Here is a 23852-nt window from a genome sequence, read left to right as displayed (position 1 = left end):
ACTGTTATTATAATCATCGCCTTCAGGCCATATGTGTCAACATCTTGGGTTAGTGATTATTTTTTAGGATGAAATTCAATACTGTTTAGAGGCATGCAGCAACACGCTGTCACACAAAAAGCATCACACCTTTCAGAAATGAAAGAACCCGGGTGCACATTCATAAAATACCGGATGTGAAATTAGCTAAATCTGCAGAGTAAGAGTTGTTTGTACATTTGAAAGTCTGAAACGGAGATGCAGTTCATTAGATAGAGACTTCCCAAATATTTTCATTTTATGACGACATTGTTAACGTCTCTTTGATCGCTGACATCTTAAATTCCTTCAGATTTAGTCCTGCCAAACACATCATGTCGGGAGATCATCACAAAAAAAGCCGTGTCTGTTTGTTTTAAATTACAAACTGTACAAACTTCAAAAACAGGAGCCATGTGTAAATAATAAAGTCCTAAAAATGGCTTCACCATTCACTTTTCTGAAAGAAAAACATTGCAACACTTAAAGTGAAGTTAAGATCGGCAGTGCGAAGGTTGTTGAGTGTTCTGATTTCATTCAGTTCAGATCTAGGGATTTAGTCAGACTGAATTTCTTCCTATCTGCTTTGGAGCTCTAAGAGCTTTTCCAATGTTTTGCCGGTTTTGAAAGAGATTCATCTGAATTCATAAGAATTATTTTTAATTTGCTTTGGATGAGTTTTAAAGCTGAAATTAAAAAGCAGACCGCTGACCCCTCCCCACCATCCCGCACCCCCGCCGCTCTACTCTGAGTGTGTTGTTATTTTGGGCGTCGTCTTCTAGTTGCCTGTTCCTGCCAAGTGAGGTGCATCTTCTCACGAGTTTAACCTGTTTGAAAATAAATTCTGACTCGAGATTTATGGTTCTGTACTGTGAGCCACAACAGCTCTGCCTGTGACCTTTTGGATTTCAGGTTTATGATCAGTTCTGATCAACCAGGAATACTCACCATTCACACGTTAGAGTGGATTCTCTCCCTCTGAGGATCGGTGGAGCTGCGCTGTGCTACCTCACCATTAGGCTCCAAACTTTCCCTTCAGGCCAAACCACTAAACTTCAGTACTTCAGTACAAATCATGCACTTCTTTGTTGGTCCTGATTTATAGCTAAAACCTGGCAGAACACTCAGAGTAACAGAGTAGGACTGAATGTGGTGCAACTCGTTCAGGGCCTTAACCAACTCTGATGTAACTGTAAAAAATGCACCCTGTACGCAGTGAAGTTAAAGTCAGACAAACCTTTTACCAGTTAGACATTAAGGACAGGAAGGGGTGTTTTTGCACTTGCACCTGGATAAGGAACGTGGAACCACGGAGAGCTGGTCACAGCCTCAATGTTGATGTCTGTCCTGGCCGAGAAGCCGTACTCGTCGGACTTCGAAGGCAAGACGTCAAAGATGGTCAGTAAGAAGCAGATCAGCCAGCCGCCACACATCCCGAACAACGCCTGGAATTCATCATCAGGGAACAGCACAGATGGAGGTTACGTTTTTACATTTCTGTTTAGTTGGATGTTTCATTTCACAGATAACTCAACGGGAGATGGAAGATCGCTGCATGAAAACTGAAAAGGTTTCAGCTAATTTGAGAAATTTGGTCATGAATTTCGATCCCACATGTCTGGCGACAGATGCGCACTATGGGCTGTACTGTGCACATTAATAATGGTTCCACCTGCAGAAACCATGTGGGCAAACAGTTTTCTCAGTAGTTCATTTATTCATATCACATTTAAGGAAGGATCATTTAAACAAGACAAGTTGTTTGGGTTTTTTTTTTTTTTTTTGTTTGGTTGGGTTTTTTTTTTTTTTTCGAAAAAATGTCATGTATCTGTTATTTCAGTGCCGTGTGATGATGCTTTGACAATTTTATCTTTTTTAACCTTTATGTCAGATCCAGGGCACAGAGGTCAGTAATCCTCCCTTGAGGTTTTGGCATGTGAAATGACATGTGAAGAATGTAAATCTGTAAAAGTCTGTAAAACTGTGCAAAGACTTGCTGTGAATGACGCATTCCAGAGATTTGAACTCCAAATTCAAACTAACTCTTTAAGCTCTCTGAAGGGGCCTCATGTCTTCAATTTTTATGTTTTTGTCATTCTTTTCAAACCCTTGATTTATTGATTTAACGTTTTCCGAAGAACGTCTCTTTCCTTGCTGTCTCTCAGCATCTAATGCTTTTACATCCCTGTTTCAAAATATACAGAGCGCTTGTCACACTGTAAATCATGTCGTACCCATTTATGTAGCAACACGTGTTGGCTGAGTTTGAGCCTGAATGACAGCCATCAGTGGAGCTGCATCTTCGTACTTGTCATGTGTAACAGCATGAAGGCGAAACCGGGGCCAGAAAATAAAAAGTGAAATTGTCCCTCTGACTACTGCGGGAACTTTCAACAGCTAATCTGAAGGCAGTTACGCTTGATGGGTTGTAAATGTGAGCGAAATATTTTCCTAAAAAAAAAAAATAAATGGAAAGTTTGGAGTTTTTTACGGGCAGTAGATACTAAAAATAAAAATTTTCTGTTTTAATTTGCTCAGTTTGAGACGTGGATGACGTTGGTGACTCACAGAGAAGAGCTTGAAGAGCGGATACTGGAAAATGGTCCACTTCTTATCCTTGTAAGCGATCATCGGCACGTTGACTTTGCTGAGATACTGGGAGAACAGGAGGATCAGGCCCACCGTGCTGTGGCACAAAACAGAAGAAGGTGTCAACACCCGAGCCCGCTGCTCCTGCAGCTGACAGCAGCATTAAACAAAGCATCCTGCAGTAAAGCCGAGGAGGGAGAAGTGTCATTTTCCGCAGGAGAGACGTGCCTGTCATCATGAAGAGTGTGAGTGAGTGATGGCTGAGTGAAGGTGTCATTATAAAGAAAACAGTTCCCAGCCTTTGAATGGCATTTCAGAGTACACATCACAGCAGCTGCACACTGTGCACGAAATTAGGAAATTATGAAATACCGTGCCAGGCTATAAGAGGTCACGTCGCACCAGTGGGAAAATGTACAGCTTGTTTAACCCAAAGTCAACAGGCACAGTTACTGGAAATAGTCAAAACAAGAGAAATAAAAAAGAAAAAGGAGAGATGTGAGCTCGGCTGTGTTCATCTGAGTGGAACGCATTCAAATCGGATTAAATCAAATCAAATCAAATGTACACGGTTTACATATAGAGCAGGTCCAGACCAAACCAGGGAGCAGACACTGGAAGGCAGAAACCTCGAGAAGAATACAAACAGGACGTCGTCCAGAAAACAGCATCTGCCGGTGCTCTCGTAAATCTGAAGGGGACTCAGTCAGCAGCAGGTGCTGAGCAGGAACCTTAGAAATATGCACTTGGATAGAAAAATAAAGTGAGAGAGTGGAACACGGAGCAATTTTGGGCTATCACGGAGATGCTTATCAGCTGGATGAAGCATGGAGGATGTTACCGACCCCCCCCACATATGGCACCCAGATATAGATGTGCTGAACCTTTTAAAGCCTGCAAGGTTTGTTCCATAATGACGCCGTTAACGCGGAGCAGTGAGCTACATTCGCGGCCGCTGGGGGAGTCTGGGCGGTTTCAGACAGACGTCACTGTTTCCATCAGGAAACAATTGGACCCAGCAGCGAGATGTTTATTGGAGAAGTTCAGCAAGATGGACAGACAGATTGAGGCCCATTCCAGCGCCTTGTTCTTCATTATTACAAATCAAAAATCTGCCATTCATTTTTTTGCTAATGATTTGCTAATGATTAGCAAGCTAATGATTGCTAATGATGCTAATGATGACGTATGAGGGTTACTTAATCCACTTAATCCACATTCATTCACCCCCCCATAGCGACCAGGCACCGTGGGTATGAGGTTTACACAAACGTTATAACCAACTACACAATGTAGCCTTTGTCTTGATGGGTGGCCTCTATCAGCTCACAACCAAAGTCGATTTAAAGCTTTGTTTTTCTCGGCGGGACCTGGAAACAGACATACACGCTTTTACCACCCTGCAGCTGGATTACTGTAATTACTTGTTCTTCACCTTGATGCTTTATTGACAACAAAAAGCTGCTGTCAGGAAAGAAAACACCGGTTAAGTACCCATCAAACCCCTGATGGTTTGTCTCTGCAGTAAATTTCTCAGGTCACTCAGGAGGAACAGTCACAGCGGCCTGCCTTTCCTTCGCATCTGTTGCAGCCCACAGACTCACATTTCATGTCCTGAATTTAAGACCTCGTTTTTTTGGCGCTTTTTTTCTTGTTTTGTCCAAATTTGTGCACTCACTGACACTTGCCAAATGTATTCTGTTTCTCTTCAACCTTGTTTGCCCTCCATGGGCGGAATTGTATTAGAATATATGTGCTTATTAAAAAAAAAAAAAAGCGACTAATAAACTGAATAATTATGCATTTTATAGATTCATTTAATGAACTGTTGACTTTTACAGAGCTAATTTGTCTGCCCATTTTCTCACCTGTGTTGATGAACAGCTGGATATGTTTACAGCTATTATTATTTCTTTTTTTTTTGTGGCAGGGCTTTAGTTTTATTAGAGAGACAGTGAGAGGGAGAGACACTAAAGCTGTACAGAGAGAGGCGATGACATTTCGTGAAAGGCCGCGGGCGACAGCAGCTTCATATGGTATGCACGCCATCCTTTTTGTAGTAATTAATTTGGCACAAACCAAAACATTCTCTTTACATGGCTCTTTAGATGGTTTAGATGGTAACTCACAGAGCAGCTATTCCCCAGTGGCCTCCGCACTTCTTCCCAGCCTCGATGAACAGCGACAGGCCGATCAGGTTGATGGTGGGAGCAATCGCCAGAGGCCCGATATATTTGAGCACGAGGCCCACCAGCCCGGAAAAGCCCAGGAAGAGCTGGATCAGCGAGGACACCAGGATGGCTCCCTGGATCTGTGGACGAAAGGCCAAGGGAGACATAATATCAACACATATTTCGGATTTTTTAGGGCTTCACAGTCCATCATATATCTCAGCAGTGGCGTTCTTCGAGGTTATAGATCAGCTCTTCGCCCATATATTTTACTGAATGCTGTGAAATATACCGTTTGGGGGTTGAACAGCGGCTCGCACAAAGGCTACGTTTTAAATTATGGAATCTGGCAGGAACTCTTATTGTGCGTGGAAGCTCACCTGTGTGTTGCCGGAACAACCCGATAGGTGATTCAGAGGCAAGTGTTTATGTTTATTTGAAGTTTATTTAAAGAAATCTTGACTCCTTTGGTTTTTTTAACCAAAGTTTAAGCGTCACAAGCTGTGAAACACGGGAAACATTACAGCTGTGTGGTGGAGATCAAAGTGCAGCAAAGGTCGAGCTGGAAAGTGTTCAAAGAGAAGAAGTGATATTTAACGGCTGTCACACAGTGTCTGGTCTCTAGGTTAAAATCATCACATTTGTTCCACGAATAATCAGACTAAAGGGAGGATCTGGTTTTTAAATGTTTGAATTACTTTTTTAAAAATATATTTTTCTGTGTATTTCATTTGGTATGAAGTAGAATAAGGAGCCTTTTCTTCTCGATTGTTCTCGTTAAACCCTCCGGTGTCTGTTTTATGTACCTCACGCATTCTTGACATCCAGATCTGGTCCGAATCTTCCATTAGCTGCGGGCCGGTCCCATTGTGCAGCTGCATGGACAGGATCACAGGTGCTTTCGGAGCCGGACACTGCCATTTGGGCAGGGCGAGGATGGCCAGAGTCGGTGTGATGAAGCTGAAAGTCCCACCCTGGAGGATTGGTAACCTTCAAGTTGATACAGCACAGGGGGTTAAAGGTCAGAGGTGAGCGGAGCTAATGATATTATGTCTTTAAAGAATGGGATGACCTCGATCTGTCTCAAAGCCAGCCTGGAAGGAGAGCTTTTTAATGAGCTTTTCTCTCACACTGGGACTTTTGTTGCTGCAGTCAAGAGCGATTCACACAGAGATATCAAACATATATCCAATTTCAAGCCAGTTCAAACTTTTTACATTAAGCTGTGACTCAAACTAGAGCATGATCTGCCCAGAAGAAACACTTTTTTTTCCTTACATTTCTTTACATTTACCTTTCTGTTCTGCTTTAGACCTTTTTCTCCTCATATCGCCGTCTTTGACAAACCACACTCACACAGTTCTGCTAAGGTGTGGAAAAATAAAAAGGAGCTTCTTTATTATTCGATGTCAAAGCTTGTTTGCGGGGATCTTTTTTTTTTTTTTTTTGCCAAACTATGTAGGTGCAATAGTTGAACAAGAGCATTAAGTATTTATTTTCTCAGGCTTACAGTTACAGCAGTGCTGAGGGGTCACAGAGGTGCAGGCGGTTCCCCGTGCTGAATTGAGCAGATTGAATGTGGGATGGAAGCTGCACTGCGGTACACCATAGAGACTAAAACATCAACCTCACTTAGATTTTCCTATAAAAGAGCCAAAGAACTCCTTGGATTGGGAACTGTAAGTGAATCCACATCAGGGGAGGGCAGACGAACTGAGCTTCATGAAATACTTTCTCCCACACACCCACACACAAACACACATCATTCCAGTGTTACAGAGGTGGAGTCGCACATGTTGTGTGGGAGAAAAGTATGGGAACTGTCCATGTGTGTCCGTGTGCACTACCTGGTACCAACGATGGTCTGCAGCAGCGTGCACAGCCCCGACACGAAGAATATGGTGGAGATGAGCTGGCTCTTGGCGGTGTTGTTGTCCTTGATGCAGAGCGGCTCGGCCAGGATGAGCGGGATGGCGATGATGCCACCGAAGGCGAGGATGTAATGCTGAGGACGCGTAAAAAAGTGAATCCATTTCAGGCTTGTTTGAATCAGTAAAAAAAAAAAAAAAAACACATTGGCTTCCACGGGTATTTATTAGTCTTTGTCTGAAGTGTTGGTAGATACACATTAAGTTGCTACTCAGTTACGTTACAAGTTTTCTTTTCAGTTAATGGGAACTGACTTTGTTGGAAATAAAGAGCCTTTCTCTTCACTGTTATGGTGAAAGAGGCCGTTGTGCAGCTCAGCAGTCGCTGTGATAATATACTGTACCTGACAGATCACATCAGCTGTCAGCTCAGATGCTTAGTACCAACAAGCTAATGGTAACAGAAATCTGGACACACACTGAAGAGGTCATTGGTTGTTTCCTGTCTGCGCATGCACGTGACAAACATTGTTATCATTTAACTGAGCGCAGAAATGTTATTATACTGTAGTGATGTTGACATCTGGGCACATTTCGTAGATGAACCAGCTCGATCCTGAAACAGGACAGCCATTAACAGGCCACGATTAGCATTGTTTTCTGTCCTAGTTTTGGTTTAGAAAGACGTTCGCTGCACTTCACCTGCGTGCAGTTCTCCTCTGCTAATTCAAAAAACCAAACAAGCGAGGTTAAAGGTAAAAAAAAGGCATGATCATTCGAGACAGATGTTGTTAGTCCTCACCAGATTTATGTGGATATTTTCAAACCTAAAATTCCCTCCTCCAGCTGGGGGAGTTTCCTCAGGTCAGTTTCATGACAGAGGAAACATGGAGAGTTTCCTCAGGACGAAAACCGCTTATAAGGTTGTGTATCGTCTCCAGCGAGGGAATATATATATCAAAATGGCAGAAGCTTGACAAGAGAAAACAGGAGCGGAATCTTGATGTGGTGAATCAATCTGCCCAGTTCATCCCCTCAGTCTTCAATCATTCGTTCATCTTCTACCTCTAATGTGTTTCTGGGTCATGGGGGGTTGTGCAGCTGACGAGGGGCGGGGTCTCCACAGAGACAGAGACCTGCGGACAGTTTAGAGTCATGATGTCTGTGGAGGCCCCAGGCTGGGAAGCGAACCCAGAGCTCTAACCGCTCTGCACCGTGCTGCCCCCCCCCCCGCTGTTAAAGACCTCACACAGAGAAGCTGTGATGCTCAGCTTCGTTCAGCTCTACCTTCCACCTCTTAGCAGTACTTTGGAGGTATGCAGTCAGTTTGCATTTGGTTTTTCAAAATCTTTCAGGTTTTTGACGGAATGGGGTCATTGGCATTCAAAAGAAGATAATTAAGTATAGATCACCGTCTTAGTTTGTAAGTCATTCCGAACTGTAGGACCCTGATGGGGGGGGGCTGGAACAGTGTGAGGCATTGAAAGGCAGCTGGGGATGTTAGAGGTCAGGTTGTTTTCTAGAACAACACAAACACAGAAGTGTGCGTGTTGTAATCTGAGACAAAAGTGAATATAAATAAAGAAAGAAACTAAACTGCACACATTTCCCCACTAAAGAAGAAGAAAGTTTCTCCAAGTTTCTGGTTTTTAACGGCTCCAATAAATCCAAAAGCTGCCAATAAGCCAACAAATAAACTGCCAGTCCCACAGTTGTTTTGTGTTGAAGCAACAGGAAGAAAGTCCAAATAATCAGACACATGATGCAGATCCATGAAAATGAAAATGCGTGTGCAGCCTCCAGAAGAACATTCACATCTGCGTGGCGATATTTCATTGTCTCCTAATTCCCAACAAATGCCGTGAAAAGCCCCCAATTTGAGTATAACCTCATCGTTTAAGCATGAACATTTCAATACGAAATGTCACATGACCCCCAAATGAGAAAAAATACAGCTTTGGGCCAAATTTTACAGCTATGGTGACTCAAATCTAATCAAATCTCCAGAATGAGAAACAGGATTCCTCTGGAAAAAATAAAGCAAAGATCCTCTCCTTCTTTCTTTTTTAAATATATGCACAAAAAAAAAAAGACAATCATGCTGTTCATGCTGAGAAGCATTTAGCTTTGTCTCCTCATCTTTTGTTTTCATAGTAATCAGGAGCTCCATTGTCGACTATTCCACTAACACACACACACACACACACACACATATATATATATATATATTTTTTTTTTTTTTTGGAAATATTATTCCATGAGCATGAATGGACTGGAGAGGTAATTGTGACAGAGGGGAAGAGAAAGAGCTGTAGTTAGGATATTTAAATTTGATAAATCGGCTGTCACTGAGGTTCAGAACTAAATTTAAACGGAGCGAGACTGTTGGACTGGATGTGGTGAAGAATCCAGTTTGTCGTTTGTCTTTTGTTGTTGTTGTTGTGACTTTACCTGGAAGCCGAGCAGGATGCAGAGGTACCATGGCGGCCTGTCATTGAGGGAGTAGACCAGGTTCGCACCTTTGTCCTCGGGCTCCTCCAGGGCCGCTGTGTGTGGCTCCCCGATGTCCACCGTCAGCTGCGGCTGTTCATCACTGTCTTTGTTCTTGGAGAGAAGTGCAGCAAAGGCAAACAGAACATTAATTCACCGACATCATTTATCCAAGCAAAACACATTTTCTGCCTGTACTCCACCAGAACTATGAGGACACTGTACAAACACACCTTACACCAGTAACTCATTTATTATGAGCGTGTTCTGGAGTTTAGCTGAGTCCAGATGACAGACAAGTAAGATGCATGGCATGCAGCGTATCTGTTGATGCGATTGTGGAAGGCAGTTAAGGAGGACACCTCTCCAAAGAAAAACAAAAAACGGCAAAGATGTGTTTCTGTTTTCTCCACTTAACTTTTTTATTATCATTATTATTTTAAATCTCAATCATGATCTCAAGTTATCATCATCCAAGAAAAGTTTTCCCATATCTCCTCGGGTATCGGTCCAAACTTCAGAGGCGCTTTGATGAAGCGTATTATTTCTGATTTATGTTGCTCTGTGACATTGTCTGTCTGTTTTATGGCTTTCAGCGATCAGCGATCACTCCGTCCTCCGTGGTGTTGACTTGATGGCTTCGACTGAGTTCATGCAACCAGAGTTGTGGATAAGAAACAGGAGGTTGAGATGGCATGTGAATGTGAAACATAACTCTGCTCCCTGCATACAAAATGAAATATTGCTTCATTTATTTTTGCATTCGTACGTTTGTCATATTCTTTTTGATTTTTATTTACAGTGAGCTGATCCTATTTTTAAACGTGCATGAAATGTATTGGCGCTTGTTCTTGTTTTTTGAGAAAATCTTGCCAGATAGAGTGAGATTTCTCCAAATTGTCGAAGGGCCATATCTGTTTTAACTTGCTGGTCTCGGAGACATGCCATGGAGCTGAATGCTTTTGTTTTATGACTCTGTCTATTTCGAAAGGGCATCAGACAATCACGATCAAGCACCGTGAGCCCACAGTTGGCTGGGGATTCCTGTTTTACTCACAACGGTACTGAATTATACGCTGACACACTTGATTCACTGGATTTTAGTGACACCTGCGTAATCTGATATCTGACAGCGTAAGAATTTATACATTTTCAAGCCGCGTGCCAAGGTTGTGCTTTAAATTACACAAGGTGCTGCTGAACGGAGTGTAACATGTTGTGAAGTGTAACCTGCCAATGAGAGCGATATCCAGAAAGGAACAGCCTGCTTGTTTTTAATTCTGTGTGTCTGGATGGCACCAAAGTTGTACTAAAACATCTGGACAAAGAGAAGTCTGTTCTAACTCACTAGTTGACACTGTGGATTTATTTCACCCGTCTTCTGTCCTTAACAACGCGGCTTCCCCAAATTGCAAACCTGACCTGGTGAACTTGCTTTAATTCTTGTTATTTATTTTTGCTTGTCATAGTGCGACTGTCCTCACACGTCGATTGCCATCTTCTGATACACCAACGCTGGTTAATTTTTTTAAGAACCAGGGTCACTGTTGTATAAATAACTCAACAACTTGTCAAAGTCAAGTTGAAACCACATGTGGGTGCGTTTGTGTTAGCTGTCCAAGTTTATTTGTGCAACCGTAAATGAATGAGTAATGTCATGTCCAGAGAAAGTGGTGGTGCCTCCACTGGTTGCATTTTTGTTTCGCTGACGTTTAGTGCAGGAAGTCAACTTCTTCCCCCTCGCCGGAGGGATGTGTGTCTGCGGGCTTCGGGTCGGATTGTCGAGAATTTACTGAGGTCTGGACATGTGTCTTCTGCCCTAACTACAACTCAAACGTCTAGAACACAATGCAGGAAGCACCGAAGGTCGTGCTCCCTTTTGGGTTGACAAAAATGCACCGGGGCGTCTCAAATCAAAGCGTCCGTCACTTCGCAACGCTCAAGAATATATATAAAAATCAGGCGTGACTGGCAGAGCAGGCTGCCTGTCCACTGCAAACGTATCGAATTGTTAGGAGGGGATAAAAGGAACTGAACAAAAAGATGATGCTGAACATTAACCTGCGTTAGTAAAGGTGATCATCGAGGGCCACCTGATATTTGAGACCAGATCAACTGCTGCTCCGAACAGGCCACATGGGGGACAGATCAGTTTCCCGTGGAGTTGTGTCGACCTTCTGGAGGTTATGTCAGTTTGAAGTTGAAATACAACCACTTTGGTCGTTATATGCATTCAACAAGAAAGTCCCCCCCCCCATCAGAGCTGCAAATTAAAATATCTAAAACGCAGGAAGAGAAGAGCTAACCCCTGGTTCGTCTGGAGCTTCTTAAATCACAAAATGGGGAACAGGGGTGAAACTAAACTCGCTCCTGTCTACGCTAAACTGGCTAAACTAAGAGATTTATTTTTAAACATTCAGACCTTAGAAACTGCCGTAAAGCTTTCAGTGGCCGGCCACATTATTGTTTTCACATTTCACTATTCTGTCACAATATTAGGATAGATTACAAATGATCTTTCTTCGCCTCATACATCCCAACTCTCAACACTCCCTCATGACCAAGAAAAATAAATTGAGGTTAAAACGTTTTGAGGTAATTCATAACGAGGAAGCGTTTACCACAGACAGGCTCCCATTTCTCTTCATTTATGACTGAGAAGTTTTACCACTTCAGTGCCAGAGAAGCTGTTGTGAGTTCAGCTGATGGCATGGTAGACGGATCTGAATCTGAATATTCCACAGCCTCAGTTTCACCGGAAAGTCTTCTATATCTGACCATCTTCTGGCTCCAGATGCAGAAGTGAGACCTGTTGGACTCTTCTGTTGGACTGTATGATCCACAGGAGGTAAAAAGAAATCCTGACTCGGCTCCTCCGGTGCAAATCTTCATCAAACTGACTATAGTGGCATTCAGTTTTAGTTCAAGTCGTTGGCGCTTCCATTTTTATTTGGAAATATATATGGCAACCTTCGTCTACTCATGATTTTTTATTTTTGTTTATTTATTTTTTTTTTTGGTAAGGCTTATAATAATCTCAATGCAAACTCTACATTGTTGGAAATCCCGATCATCATCAAACAGTCAGTGTTTTGCACCGTCCAGTGGTTGGTGGTGCATTTTTACTGGGCACTTTTAAGGACAAACAGGAAAAACACAAGGAGGCGTGAACCAAAGTGGAACAGTTGTAAATTCCCAGGTGGCTGATTGAAACACGTGTGTCATCTGGATCACATTGGAGTCGTAAGTTTGGACGTTTGACGTTAGATTTTATGTTATAAATCAACAGGATTAATAAGCAGCACGACTCATCAACTACCTCATCTGACGCCAAAGTTATGAGGGCCTCGGCTTTCCAGATCTGATTCACTCTGGGCCAAGATGGATCCTGAAGGCTCACTAGTTATTCACATCTGAAAACATCTGCACTCACATTAAATTTTACCTATAATTCAGATAAAAATGTCACAATCTCCCCGAAAATGAGCCATTTTAGTCTTATTTGGAGAGTAATTCCAATATAATAATCCAATTCCTCTGCTCAGTGGCAGGATTAATCCACACTGCATGCAAATGTTTAAGGATATTTATCTAAATTAGAGTCCAAAGTGTCAAATGGGGACCTAAATCTTATCTTATGAACCTGAGAGGTGAAACAGGCACACAATAAAATACAGGTCAGGAGTTTGACACCAGAAGTTTCTCACATGTAGATGTTCTCTGGTTTTTGGGGGGGGGGTAATCAAAGCTGAAGTAAATTCTTGACTCAACCAACAGCTCATGATGTTTTTCCATCAATGGAAATAATTCGTAAAGCTCATCAAAGCGGCTCCAGAGACTGTGCTGCTCCTCACTGTCAGTATGATGATGATGATGAATCCCTGATCATCACATCTGTCGTCCTCTGATATTTGGCTTTCCGGGTAAATTGTGGAAGGAATTTAAAGAACTATTATTTCGGATTATAATGCATCAGAGTGTGTAGTAACTAAGTTGTGTCAGCTGCTGGTTTCTGAACTTTGCCTTTTTGGTTTCTTGAAATCGGAGTACTTGGAGGAGAAGTTGGATCTGACTGGCTCTGTGCCCTTCCCCGATTAGTTGTTACAGTCTGTCATTCATATTGCAACCATTCTCCCTCATGCATCATCTATTTTCCTCTAACATGGACCATTGGTTATACAATTAGCTGCACTGGAAACCTGAAACTACAGACTGAGACCACAAACTCAAGAAGAAGCAAAGTGGGCTTGTTTTCCCATAGACTTCAGGAGTCTCCCTCTCGTGGTCATTAGTTAGAATGCAGGTTTGGGCTATTCAAGTGGAGCTGGGGGCTTGTAAGTCATTCACCCGTGACATTGTCTTGACTTTCACGGTTTCCTTTATTGCCGTAGCTGCAGGGAAGGAAAACCACTTTTCCTCAGTTGGCGACTTTAATGCTTTGCTTCCATTTTATTTATCAAATAAAATTTTACCTTCTCCGAATTCACACCTTTAAAATATTAGTAAAAATTGAAAAACGGGAGTTTTTATAAAACAAACGGCGTTGTGTGTACAAACTCAAGATTTCCTGCCATCTCACACGGGGGAATATGACCTGTCCCACATGGCTAATTAGACGGCTCCATAGTCAGAGGTCAGTTCGCTCCTAACACAGTCTATGTGAGGCAGCTCACATTTCAGAAGTCTGTGTTCAAACTCTCGCGATGATGTGCCTGTTTGAAATGTAAGTCTGAAGGTGACACGGGAGTTAGGAATGTCATCGATGTATCCCGGTCAGCGGACAGTTTGAAAGGTCGCAGAGGTCAGCCTGCAGCAAAGTCAACACTAAGTTTGTGGAAAACAAAACAGTGAATTTTTCCAAACTGAGCTTCAATTCAGCGAGTCAGATCACGGAGTAAAACACACACGAAGGTTCCTAACTAATCATTATCATTCATCTACTCTTATGTGTCTTCTCTGCAGCCACAGTAGAAAAAGGCTCACATGAGACGAGGCTGAGCTTTTAATATTATACAAACGGATCCTACATTCATATGAAACCATAAAACTAAATATAAAGACACTGTTTTATGTCCTGGCCCTCTTTGGTCTCTGTTGTCTGTTAGATTACCACGAGTTAAATATTATTAAAATGACATATGAGGTCTGGTGGTGCAGTGTTTTTCATAAACTCAGACAATATTTGATATACAAGGTTAAGCCTGCTTTTTTTTTTTTTTTGGGTTGACAGATTCTGTTTTGTGTTGTTTTGGAGGAAAAAAGAAGGAACGGCAGGAAACACGAAACAGATGGCGGCATCGACCTCAGATCTTAGTTTTAAGATTCGTTCCGTGCCGAATCTAAAACACCAATCTAGTAATTATAGCTAAACCATCCATCTCTGTGTGCTGCATCATATCAGTGACAACGTCTGGACTCGGGCAGCGTCCCTGTCATCAGACCACCGACAGCCAGAAGGAGTGGCAACAACCAGACTGCAGTGGATGGACAGATTTCCCATAAAAGCCATGACGGGCCTGGCACTCAGTTGGCACCTCAAACAGAAGAAAACACCTGGTGCCCGTCCCAACGTGACACAGGCCCATCTGAACCCAACTTCCTGTCCTGCCTTTGAGTTGCTCTTCTGTGAGGTTTGCAGCAGGTACACAGGCGGCATTCACAGCTCTCTGCTGCCATCTAGTGGTTAATAACCTGAGCTGAGACAACAGCCGAGGAGGCGCCGTCAGAGGCTCAGGGTGAGCGGGCCAACACACTGCTGGTCACACATAAACACATTCATCACATGTTATTTTACAAATATGTTATACATTGTATACCTGCTAATATCATTGCTATTACTATTGTTTAACCCGGCAACGCACAAATACACACCCACAATGTAATCCTTCATCCTGTGTTAAGAGTTTGTCTGTTATGTATCTGAAATCTTTCCAGGCTCAAAATGTTTGTGCCTTCAGTGAAATGTTCATGATAACAGTTGATCAAATTCAATGTTCTCTCTATGATTTGTTTGGAAAAAGTCTCCTCATTTAATTTAGGTGACAGCAGGATGGATCCATTTGCAGCTGAGGACATGTCATGTGTCCTGAAATGTGAGCCTTCCCCGCCTCAGCTGTGATCAAACGGACAGATAGACTCCATATGGGAAAAAGATTTGTGACAAGCTAAAGACAGGACAAGTTTCTTTGGTCCAGTCCCAATTCAAGCTGATGTTACTGACCAGTTTAATTACGACTGAACAATGAACTCAAACTTTGACTTGTGATACTGAGTGAATTATTTCTGAAAGTTAATATTTACAGACGTATACTTATGGATGACAAGTTAAAGGGCACGAGAAGCGCCTTCCCAGCAGCCAATCATGGAACTGTGCCCACAATCTTCTCCTCATCTATATATCTGTCTAACGATCTATCTTATCTTCGAAAAGTCTTACTCGCTGCAAACATAAACTGGCTCCAGAAAACCTGACCCACTTTAGGAACTTTGGTTAATATTGTAAAACATTAACATGTCTCGGAGCAAACGACTCAAGAAAGACTTGGCTAAAAAAAAAGGCAGCAAGAGCGTCGTTTATATTCAGTCAGACAATTTGTAACGGTTGTATTCATTTTGTGTGGTGTTTTTGTTGTTGTTTTGCTTTTTTTATTTGTGAATAAATAAATAAAAAATTTTAAATACATATAAACTGGATTCCACTTGTCAACAGCCTCCATCACCATCTCCCTAACCCTAACCCTAATTTAAAATCTAATGTACTACCTTAGAACTCAGGAAATAATAACAGCTTTAGAGAATGTAAATCTGGATGCTCGCTGTTTCTATATTCAAAATGACAAACGTCAGCTGAAGGTTTGTCTCCTTGCTTGTACTGACTTTGCACACTCTTACAAACAGGCAAACACGTGTTAACGGTCAAATATTAAATATTGAAATCTAATATCATGCAGTTACAGCCTCTTTTTTTGGTGCTTATCATTTTTACTTCCTACTTCCTACCTATTTTTACTTCTTATTTTTCTTCCTTCCTGTTAATTCATTTACAAACAATTTGAAGGAGTACTTTTATATATATATATAGATTTGGTCGGTTATTAGTCACCTCTGAAGTCATAAAAAATAAGTAAAAATGAAAACGAACAGGTGAGCAGTGAGGCGGTCAGAGGTCGGAGCTGCTGGAACAGGTCGATGTTCCTGTGACCAAAGGTATGTGCACTTCACTCTCACATGAGGCGAATCTCTGTCCTCCGTCAACACATGAAACCTTAAAAGGACTTTGGCATACTTGACTTCCCCTGCAGTCGAGGAAAACAAAAAGCTTGCTTGTCTGAAGACCCAGAAGAAAAAAATGCATCAAAGGCCTTTAGTGTATCAGGTGTACAAGATGATTTTTTTATATATATATATATATATATATAAAAGCCCTGTGTCTATTTATTAAAGAGGCATGTTGAAGAACTGTGAGAACTTTGTCTGACGAAAAAAAATCCTGAATTTTAAATTATGCAATATTAGATTAAAAAAACAGCTTTCTTGTGCTTATTTGACGCTGTAGAGGGCAGAATCCTGGAAAACTGCGAACTGGGTCAGGCTTTCTGGAGTGGTCCTTCAATGGTTCATATTTTATTTGAATTTAGAAGGCCGGAGTGAATTTATTACGATTGGCAGCTATGAGTCTGAACTAGGCTATGGCCTGTGGAATCCTCCAGGGGTCAGTCCTTGGACCTCTTCTGTTCAATCTGCATGTGCTCCCTCTGGCTCAAATGTTAAATTCAGATATCAATTATCACAGTTACGCAGATGACACGCCAATATATGTGTCTCTGTCACCAGATGGCTGCAGCCTATTAGGCTCACTGTGTCACTGTCTGGAGCTAATTAACAACTGGATGAGCCAGAATGTTCTTCAATTAAGGATGAAATTGAAATTATTCTTTGTGGCTGAATTTCCACAGCCACATCAAAGCTGTCACCAACTCAAACCATCAGAGCGGAATTAAAAGTTGTTGTCACCCCAAAAGACTGTAAAACAGCTGCTGCTTTACACATCACAGATTGCTTTGTGAGCAGACTACATCTGTGATATGTTTGGAGAATAATTACCTAGCATGACTCTCAGATCCATGAACTCAGGGTCAGTTAATCCAGACCACAGTCCTGACTAAACACGGAGAAGCAACATTTAGCTTTTTATGATGCCAATAATGGAACAAACTGCCCACACCAAATGTTGATACTTTGAAATCCAGGTTAAAAACTTTCTGAAAACCTGCTCTGCACCAAACTGCTGCCTATTCCTTTAATTATTTTACTATTGTCATGCCATGCATGCCACTGATCTTATATTTCTCTGTCTGCATGTGAAGCACACAGAACTGCCTTTGTGTGCGCTATATACAGTAAATTAACTTGCTTTGCCTTACAATTATAATAACCAGTTTCCATTTTGACATGATCTGAAATATTTATTATTATTAGCGTGAAGAATCACACTGCTGGAATTTGTTCCTCCTTATGAGTGCTTGATGATTAAAGCTTTAAATGGTGCAGAACATCAGCTGTTCAAATTAAATTGGCCATAGGATGAGAATATATCCAGAAGGAACTCGTCTTTTATCGCTCTAAAATGCAACTTAAAGGAGCTATTAATATGTTGAGCTGTTTCTACACTTCTAATTTGTGTTTGTCAATAATAACTCATCTCTCACACTTTTTTTTATTCTACTGATCAGCTGCTAACAAACGTTATGTAATAACTCAAGAGAATGAGGAGACACTAAAAGTTGAACTATCTCATTTGACATGTTACTTTTATATATTTCCAACACGTAGAATGAGAATAAAAACCTGAAGTTTATTAAATGCATGAACTCTCAGACAACATATCTGAATGGATTCCTAATATTAAGTGTCAGATGGTTAGAGCAATAAGAAGACTGCAGTCAGTCATGACATCTTCACACATCTGCAGGCGAAGCTGCGTTGTTTGTTTTTCCTCCTAATTTTCTGAAATCTTCTGTTATTTGGAGATGAGGAGGACTCAGCTGTGTACACTCGCACGCCCCATGAAGCCAAACCATTGTGAGGTCCTCTCACTCTAACACCAGCCACAAAACACATTTCATTACTTTGATTCATCTTGACTTTACTCAAAACGGATCATTGCCACCTGGTTGTTTTTTGGTGGAACACATTCACACGATGGTAATTTCACATTCCACAGAGGCTTACGTTCAACTCTGACTGCTGTAAACACTGTAACTCTGTAACTGTAACTCACTAACCCTTTCTCTTGGTCTTTTATTACATGAAAGAAGAAAAATGAATCGTCATCTATTTTAAATATTCCAAAGCACTCACTGGAACATCTCAGTGAATGTTCAACAACTTTGATTAGACTTATCACTTACGAGAAACGCAGGATTGACCGTTCCCTGTTCTTTAAGTCCGAGCTCTATTTTCTCCTCCGTGGTGAGTTGCATTCTGGTCGATGAGGCGAGGTGGACTGTCGTTGCTTCTGAGGACTCGAGTGATCTCTTGACAAACGCACAAGGACGCACTGTGGGAGTCACTACTCTGACTAACTGCAGGGGCTCAGGGGAGAAAGATCAATTCAAGTCACCAAGGAAATTGGTGTTACACAAAGAGCATGTTCCGGCTATTTCTTGATGTCCTTCCTGACCCTGAAATGTCTCTGCTCTGCTGCTAAGCGTATGCCGGGTTTAGTAGCCTGACCTACAGTCATGTGTCTGTGCGATCCTATGATGACAGCACAAGCCCATCTGTCACCTGATCTCAACTTTGTCATCGATATTAAAAAATCTGACATCCATCATTTTCCCTGCTCAACTCGTTTCCCTCACAGGATTCAGAAGTTGAAACTTTTCAAACTTCATTCAAAACTTCACCAACTTTCTCACACAAAAGAATCCTTCACGGCATCTTCCCCTCCCAAAAGTATTTTTTCTTAAAAAACATCAAGTGCAGCTCCAGTCTGACTTTAATAACCGTTATTTCAAATCCTTTTAACCTCAAAAAAATAAAAAACACTGACACAGCAGCTGAATCATAAATGTAAGATTTTTAACATTTTTAAATCAGCAATGGAATATTTTATTATTAAAAGCAGGAGCAACTCGTGGAATGTTTCTGTTCGTAACCATCCAGGTTAAAAGGGCCGACACTTTAGAGGTTCATCTCAGACTGAAGCGTACGCCCTCCTGGTCTGACACTAGTTTCAGGACACTCAGTTTCTGAGTGTGTTTGATACCTCGGCTGTTCCCAGAGTTTTAAAGCTGCAGATACTTTGGAGAGGAAGTCGGTCACAGATATGAGCCACAGCTCTGTTACAAATTCAAAAAGCTTGTGACAAAAATACAGCAGCTCGTAACAGCAGAAGGATTTGAAACAGAACAGCTGAAGCCGATGTTTGATTTTCATTTAAGGTTTTCCATTTACAGTCAATCAAACGTCTGTCTGCGTCCATCAAATTGTAATTGGTTGGCTGAGAAGTTGGCTGGTTTGCTGGGACAAAAAACAGAGGACAATGAGCGACAGTTAAGATTGACCCGGCCAAAATCGAATCTAAAGCATGTATCCCATAATCTTCCAAGCATCCCCTTCTTTACCTGTTCATTTGTAGATTTTCCAGAAAAATGTAAACAACAGAGCATGTTTGCTTTTTTTAAACACGAGGATACATTTTCTCAAGATTAGTACCAGTCACAGTGTTTGTTGAGTTCATTAATGAGAAACTGCTTCGTGCCACGATTGAATGAATTGTTTCATTTACCAAAATCCACTTTGTTGAAATCTACAGTCTCAAGTTCATAATGCGGAAAACCAAATTTTAGAAATAACAATGAACTTTTCATCCAGAGGTAAACAAACTCATGCCCTCGGGCATTTCAGAGTCACCACCTACCCTGAACGTGCATGTTTGGATATGCATGTTTAGGCTGGAATCCCATGATGTGCCTGATCATCAGCGTGAAAGTGTAGTGCGACTAAATGTTTACATTTTGCAGCGTCGGCTCTGCACGTGCTGTGGTGTCTTTGCTTAAACTTGTAAAAGCTGCCCAAAAAATTCAAATCTCATGTGACCTTCCTGCTCTCATTCCCGTCCATAAGGAGGAATTCGACACATTCTGGGTGCAAGAAAACTTCCACAACTACTACGTCGAATAGCACTGTCCCACGTGATCCAAGAAGAAAATGAAGAATCCATCCGTTCCTTTAGTCATGCCATGTTTAGAACGCTACATTGGTGCGACAAAACGGTTTTCATTGGCGGGGGTGGGCGGCCAAGTGGCACTAATTCATCCCAGTTTTAGTTGTGTTATTAAATAAAAATGTTATATAAGTACCATCGCAGCTTTAACATCATTTTCTGCTTGTTTGGGTCGTGGTGAAAAAGGCGCTTTTTGTTTCCTCGGCCACAGAAGATGGTTTCTTGGCGATTGTTGCCTGACATCATATTCAGGTTAGCTAGCAGCAGCGATGGGCCGGAATAGCCAGCTAACTTCAGAAGGAGAAAAAGAAGAAACAGAAAGACAAGTTGAGTCCTCTGATTCGTTTCTCAAAACTCTTTCTAAAGTCTGTTTTTTACAGACACTGACGTTATTTTTTATTTTTATTTTCTGGTAATATGATGATGTAATGCTCAGGCAGTGTTGATGAGGTTTGAACATGATATATGATAAATGAATAAATAACACCAAAAGGAGCCAGTTATTGACGGCGAGTTCATCTCTGTGGCCTGAAGCAAGAATAATAAACATCAAAATGTGTTTTTTATTTTTACTCTTTGCTGTTTTCTTTCAATCTGCCTGCATTTGCTTGGCAAAGAAACAGTGTTTAAGTCGGAGCACTGCTGAGATGTGCGATTACACTCTGTGATTGTGCGCTTTAAAAAAGTTGCCTGCCGTGGGGATGAATCTTTAAGACGACTTACTGAAGGTCTGGCCTTTAACGGGCAGCCTTTGGTTTCCTGATTTATCACCTTTTTCGTCTACCTAAATCATCACCACAAAGAGGCCCCTTGATCACGCTCTGCGTTTTCCCAAAGCTGGAAAACTGGACTCTTTCACACATTGTGATTCTGTTTATGTGCAAAATTCTCATGTCTAATTTAAAAGACACCCCAGCAGTCCTTTAAGAATTTGAATTCTTTTCCACTTTTCTGTAAATCCCAGGGAATTTTCCCCCTCATGACTGGCCCCCACTTGGCTCTCAGGCACAGAAGATCGACCTTAAGTCTCAGGTGCCTGAAAGGATTTGTCATGGCAGGGCATTGAAAAGGTTCTTTGTACCTTCGGCCTCTCGCAGTTCACGGTGATGCCCGACGTGATAAAAAAAAAAAAACTAAAACAAAGAAGAGGGAACATTTCTGACCACCCGTTTCGTCAGCAGGCTGTAAAAATATAAAAGATGTTTCCTGAGCTGAAATTGGAACAAAAGTGTGTGAGTTGATGTTTTACAGCGTAACGCGTCGCTGAGTGTAGCGAATCAGACAGCGATGAATGAAAAATGTACGTAGAAGAATTGATCTGGGGTTTGATGAACCGTAGACCCGTGTGACATGTGGAACAAAGCGGCTGACCTGCTGGTGAGCAGGAAGCAGGAAGTTACGATGACGTCAGGATAAAGCGTCTGACGCTGACGATTGTAAAACAAAACAAGGAGCTTTGTCTCATTTGAAAAATTTACTGTAACCTTAAAAGCAACTCTGATTAGTTTTATTGTGTTTATTGTAAAAGAGAGAGTAAGTGTGTAGAAACCATAGCAGGAAAGCTAAATATCTTCCGGATGTATTAAAACATTTGCTTTATAACCATCCAAGTTCCCGCCTGAAGAGGACTTCCTGCCGCTCTAACAAACTGGAAAATCCTATCTGCATTATCGTTCATAAAAAGAGCAGCATGTGTTGTCAGCAGCACATGACTGAATAAAAAACTGATGGATCAAAGCGAGTTTCCTGCTGCGGAAAAAAAAACAAACCTTTCATTATTTGGTCGTTTCGATTTAAAACACATTCATTACACTGAAATTAACTCGTTTCACTAAAGTGAGCGTACTTGAAATCTTTCTTTGAGCCACAAGGTGACAGTATAACATTAGCCAGAACACGACGGCCTGCTCTGTGTGAGGCCAGCGAAGCAGAACGGCGTCATTCATGATCTGGAAACTAAAATACACCCACAGGTGTCTTCCCTTATCTCTGTGGAGGTAAAATCTTCAGGATCACAGATATCAGCTGTGTATTTATGAGGGTTTCAAAAAGGTTTCATGGCTTCATATGATACAACAAATAAGTTTGAAAACAAATGAAACCATTTCAGACAAATCGCTGTTTGATTTGTGCATTTTTTTGAATGATTTCTTTGTTTTTCTTTGTTTTGATGAAACTTTTTTGGCTGTAGTTAAAATCTCATCTGTGACTTGATGTATTTTCCATTGAAAGAGAAAATATTCTGTTTCTGTGCTAGATAAAGTACTACCCCTGACTCACTTACACTTCCATGGCATTCAGCTCTTTGCAGCTGCACAGAAGAACTAACTCTCATTTTGTGTATTTCACGCCTCACGGGACTGATGGTAGATGTGAATGTTTGGGTGTTTGGGGGGTAAAATGACTCTTGGAGAATAGTTTGCAATTCTGCTCAGTCTCAAGTGCAAATTCAGTTTTTCTGTGAATTTTAATTTAAAATATCCAAAAAGCAAATGTCTGTGTGTGTGGGAAAGTTTGAGACACACAGGCACACAAATGAAATCCATACCATGTCAGCAAAAAATCATTTACATACCTACTTACCTACAAAGTTCCTGCTTGTCTAGGTCTCCTTAATCCCTTTCATTGCACATACTCCCCATTCATTCACAGGTCAGGATTTACAAAGGTACATTCATGCTAATTCCTGATTTGTAGCCGTTACCCCTTGAGGTCATTACATCTCACTGCTGGATTATTGGAGGTAATCCCACATCCCCCCCTGGGATTATCACCCCGCAGATCCAGAGAGAATGGAGTCATTCATATCAGCGGAGTTTCCCCCTGAAGGCAAAATAATTCCCATTACAGTGAGCAGCTTCTCCCCTCCTGTGAGTACAACAACATTAAAGATCATTTTGAAGACAACACAAAACACAAACATGCGACGTGTTTCACTCCATTCACTGCCAAAATCAGCACTTCCCAGTTCTAGTGTCATAACTGTTTTAGTCGAGCGTGTTAATTCTTACACCAAATGATGATATGCTACTTGACAACTACAATGTTTTTGGGGATTCAAGGTGAGCGCATTTAAAATCACACCCCCAAAGTGTGTGACACAACAAATTTAACACTTAACCAGCAGAAGTGTGGTGTCAGATTAATTATGAAAATTTGTTTGTGATTATCGACATGAACTCCTTCTGAAGTCAGAAAAACCACGTAGAAAGTTAGTGAAAACTGAGCTGTTGGCGTCATACACACACAAAAAAAAACCTGATGGACAAAAGTTCTAAATTCTAGTGCCGTGTTGTGATGCGATGGCATTAACCTCCATCATGAGTCACATGACTGTCGTCGTGCAGTCGGAAGCACTGAGGCTCACGTGCAGCAACAGTCCGCTGTGAACACTTCAGGTGTCGTAAATACCTCCACCTGAATATTTCATGGCCTCGAGTTGACTGAGATCACTGTACAATAAATCAGCAGCATCTGAGCATCCAG

At 41.5% G+C, this 23852-nt stretch overlaps 1 protein-coding gene across 1 annotated transcript in view; it reads right to left on the bottom strand.

Moving 5' to 3' along the window:
- The window catches only part of LOC115056119 (solute carrier family 23 member 1), a 44734-nt gene that overhangs the window by 10314 nt on the left and 10568 nt on the right, over positions 1 to 23852 (bottom strand). The window contains exons 4-10 of the mRNA XM_029522385.1: positions 18547 to 18672; positions 9098 to 9250; positions 6626 to 6783; positions 5585 to 5768; positions 4737 to 4918; positions 2587 to 2704; positions 1307 to 1463 (exon numbers count right to left, since the gene is read on the bottom strand). Of these exons, the coding sequence (XP_029378245.1) occupies positions 1307 to 1463; positions 2587 to 2704; positions 4737 to 4918; positions 5585 to 5768; positions 6626 to 6783; positions 9098 to 9250; positions 18547 to 18672 (1078 nt within the window). The remainder of the gene's footprint in view (positions 1 to 1306; positions 1464 to 2586; positions 2705 to 4736; positions 4919 to 5584; positions 5769 to 6625; positions 6784 to 9097; positions 9251 to 18546; positions 18673 to 23852) is intronic.

This window comes from Echeneis naucrates, chromosome 16 (assembly GCF_900963305.1).
Source record: "Echeneis naucrates chromosome 16, fEcheNa1.1, whole genome shotgun sequence".
Lineage (NCBI taxonomy): Eukaryota > Metazoa > Chordata > Actinopteri > Carangiformes > Echeneidae > Echeneis > Echeneis naucrates.
This window is presented reverse-complemented; position numbering and strand designations above follow the sequence as displayed.